General features: G+C 48.6%; 1 protein-coding gene across 1 annotated transcript in view; it reads right to left on the reverse strand.

Annotated features, from left to right (window-relative positions):
• The window catches only part of LRRC48 (leucine rich repeat containing 48), a 14740-nt gene that overhangs the window by 721 nt on the left and 11314 nt on the right, over positions 1 to 2705 (reverse strand). Inside the window, 2 exon segments of the mRNA XM_010179018.1 lie at positions 1127 to 1248; positions 1759 to 1843. Of these exon segments, the coding sequence (XP_010177320.1) occupies positions 1127 to 1248; positions 1759 to 1843 (207 nt within the window).

The following is a 2705-nucleotide window of genomic DNA, read 5'->3' on the forward strand; positions in this document are numbered from 1 at the left end:
GCAGCCCAGGGCAGGCCCCTGCGGGCAGCTGGGGTTGAAGCACGGCTGCGTATGCTCCAGCACGCCTGGCCCAGCGGGTGCGGAAAGTGGAAAAATGGCACTTGGAAGTGTCTCTTGCACTACTGGCACTGGCTGTAAATCTTCATTTTTTGGAGAGCCTCAGATTCTAATCGAAGCAGTGACTTCCCCCGTGGCGCTAAATAGAGGGTGGCTTCGCTAAAGCGTAATGACTCTCCTCTTGCAGCCAAGTGCAGCTGTTGAACAAATGAAGATTGCTTCTCTGCGGAAATGGATGGTGGCGAGGCAAAATGGGTGCGCGGCAACGGCGCGTAACTGCAGCCATCTGCACAGGCCATAAAGCAGGGAGCAACCCTGGGGGGGCTGAGGGGTCTGGTTTGTGTCTGCCAGCTCTGTTACCTGGAGTAATGGGGAGGCTGGGGTAATCTGGACAGAGCAAAACCACAGCAAATGCAAAACTGGAGTAATTTAGCCTCTAACTGAAGGAATAACTGACGCAAAAAGGTCAGTAACTGAGGCCCTGCAATGATCTTTGTGTTTTCTGAAAGGCTCCTGAGATCTTGGCTATCACAGCAAGACTGAGGGTGCAGTGGAAGGCCCCTGTTTGAAATGTCATGTCCTGCCTCCAGATCAGCTCATGAGCAGGGGAGCTCTAGGGGGGGCTTTTGAAATCTCTGAGGCAAACAGAGCCTTGGTGCAAGGAGTCAGAGCCATGTTTGGGTTCTCCTGGGGGACCAGGGGGAACCTGAACAAAACCAGCTGTGAGGGCACCAAAGCCGCTGCCCAAAGGCCCGCCAGGTTGGGGCTGTCTGGGGATCAGCCAGAGAAGGGAGCTGTGCTGGAGGCAGGACAGACTCACTCAGCACCTCTCCTGGGCTGCTGCCACCAGCTCTGCAGTGCCATTATCCTGTCCTGGTCAGCAGAGATGTCCAGCAGCACTGCAGTTCAGCCAAGCAGCTGGAGCCTCTTGAGAGGAGGTTATGCTCTGGTTTTAGGCATGGCTGTAGCTGTACTGAGCCGCCTGGAAACCTCGTCCCCTCTGAGAAGAGGCTGTGGCCTCCTCTTCTTGCTGACTCCCTAGCAGAGATGAGTATTTCGGTACTCTCACCGTTTGAAGATCAGCTGGCAAATCCTCGTCAAGCTCATTCTTGGCTGATTTCTCCAGTGTGGCCATGACGATCTCTAGCAGCTTTTCATGGTGATGGTTTTCCAGGTCCCGACACTGGGTCACTGTACAGAGGATGGGTAAGGAAAAGGCTGCCCACACCACTCCTGAAGTTTAAATTACCTCCTGTAACTAAAGACCGAGAGTCCACACAGGAAAGAGCCTGGCTGCTGCCAGAAGCTGCTGGGATGTCAGGATATGCACTTTCTGCTCATAATTGCAGCTCACACACATCAGGTCTCATCCTCATGTAATATTACTACACAGAACTGAGAGTGGGCTTCGGTTTGCGAAGGAAATTGAAGGAGGGCTGCCACAGTACAAGCTAAGTTCAGAACATGCCAATTATTTGCACCAGGCCAACAGATGTAGATATTTAAAATAGTGTAACCTGTCACTGAAGCACTTTGCTATTCTCATCTCACTTTGTTCCAGAAGACATCAACAACACAAAAGTGAAGGTCATTTAAAGAAAATTCAACAAAAATTCTAGGTATTTCACACTGGGTGATGGCTCATTTCTGGATTTAGAAGTGAGATACACGTACATCACTGAGAGGTCCAGGCCAACGTACTGTCAAAAGGATATATTCCTTTAACGTTTTCAATGAACGTTGATGCTACGACAGCAATGTTTGCTTTAAATTCCTTTAGTAGCTCCTTAACAGAGAGGAAAAGAGGAGATATTAAAATGAAAACTTGCATAAACACAAAAGGGAGTCAGTGAGTCTGGGAAGAATCTCCAGCTGATTATAATTTGGGTTCACTGCTCTTATTAGCACAGTCAGAAACTGAACTGCCTCAAGCATTTGAAGTGTTTGGAAATTGCTGCAAGAGTTTCTTTCCTCATTCAGGAACAGAAAACCAGAATCAGCTTTTCTGGGGAGAAGCTCACTGAATGATACCTTTACCTGGTGTCTGGAGCAAGCCAGATGAGGCCTTTTTACCCTCACCTAAGTAATGCACAGAGAGCACTGTATTCCCATGTACTGCCATGCTGCAGTCTCCTTGTATGCATGAAAAACCTCTTGGCAGAAGCATAACCAATGCCTGGGCTTGCTGCAGCTTTTGTTTTAGTCCTCAGAAGTTAAAATTGCTGCTGCCTATTACCTCTCTCAAAAATGGCTGATGGAGAACCTGTGAAGTGCGGCACTTCAACGTCTGGCTACGACAGTTCAAATACAGCCACTCAAATCCTGCAAATCCAGAAAGGCAAGCAAGGAGAAATGCTCCTGCTCGTTCCATCAGTGCCTGCGGATACGTGAGGACCAATTCAGAAAACACTAAAAGGCACAATCTCGACGCAGCGAGGAATCCATTTTGAGCTCCTGCTTTCCGTGGTGCACATTCACAGAAGTAAACTGCTGCATCTGCTCCTGCCTGCTAATTTTTAAACAGATTACTTCTCTTTTTTTTTAAAAAAATGAAGATGCACATTAGCAGCCCTGCCCTAGTTTTTGAGGAAAAGTCTGAGGAGAAAAAAGGCAGCGATTATGCAAGCAAACGCAGTAAGCTGAGCAGG

This window comes from Mesitornis unicolor, unplaced genomic scaffold (genome assembly GCF_000695765.1).
Source record: "Mesitornis unicolor isolate BGI_N332 unplaced genomic scaffold, ASM69576v1 scaffold5380, whole genome shotgun sequence".
NCBI classification, from domain to species: domain Eukaryota; kingdom Metazoa; phylum Chordata; class Aves; order Mesitornithiformes; family Mesitornithidae; genus Mesitornis; species Mesitornis unicolor.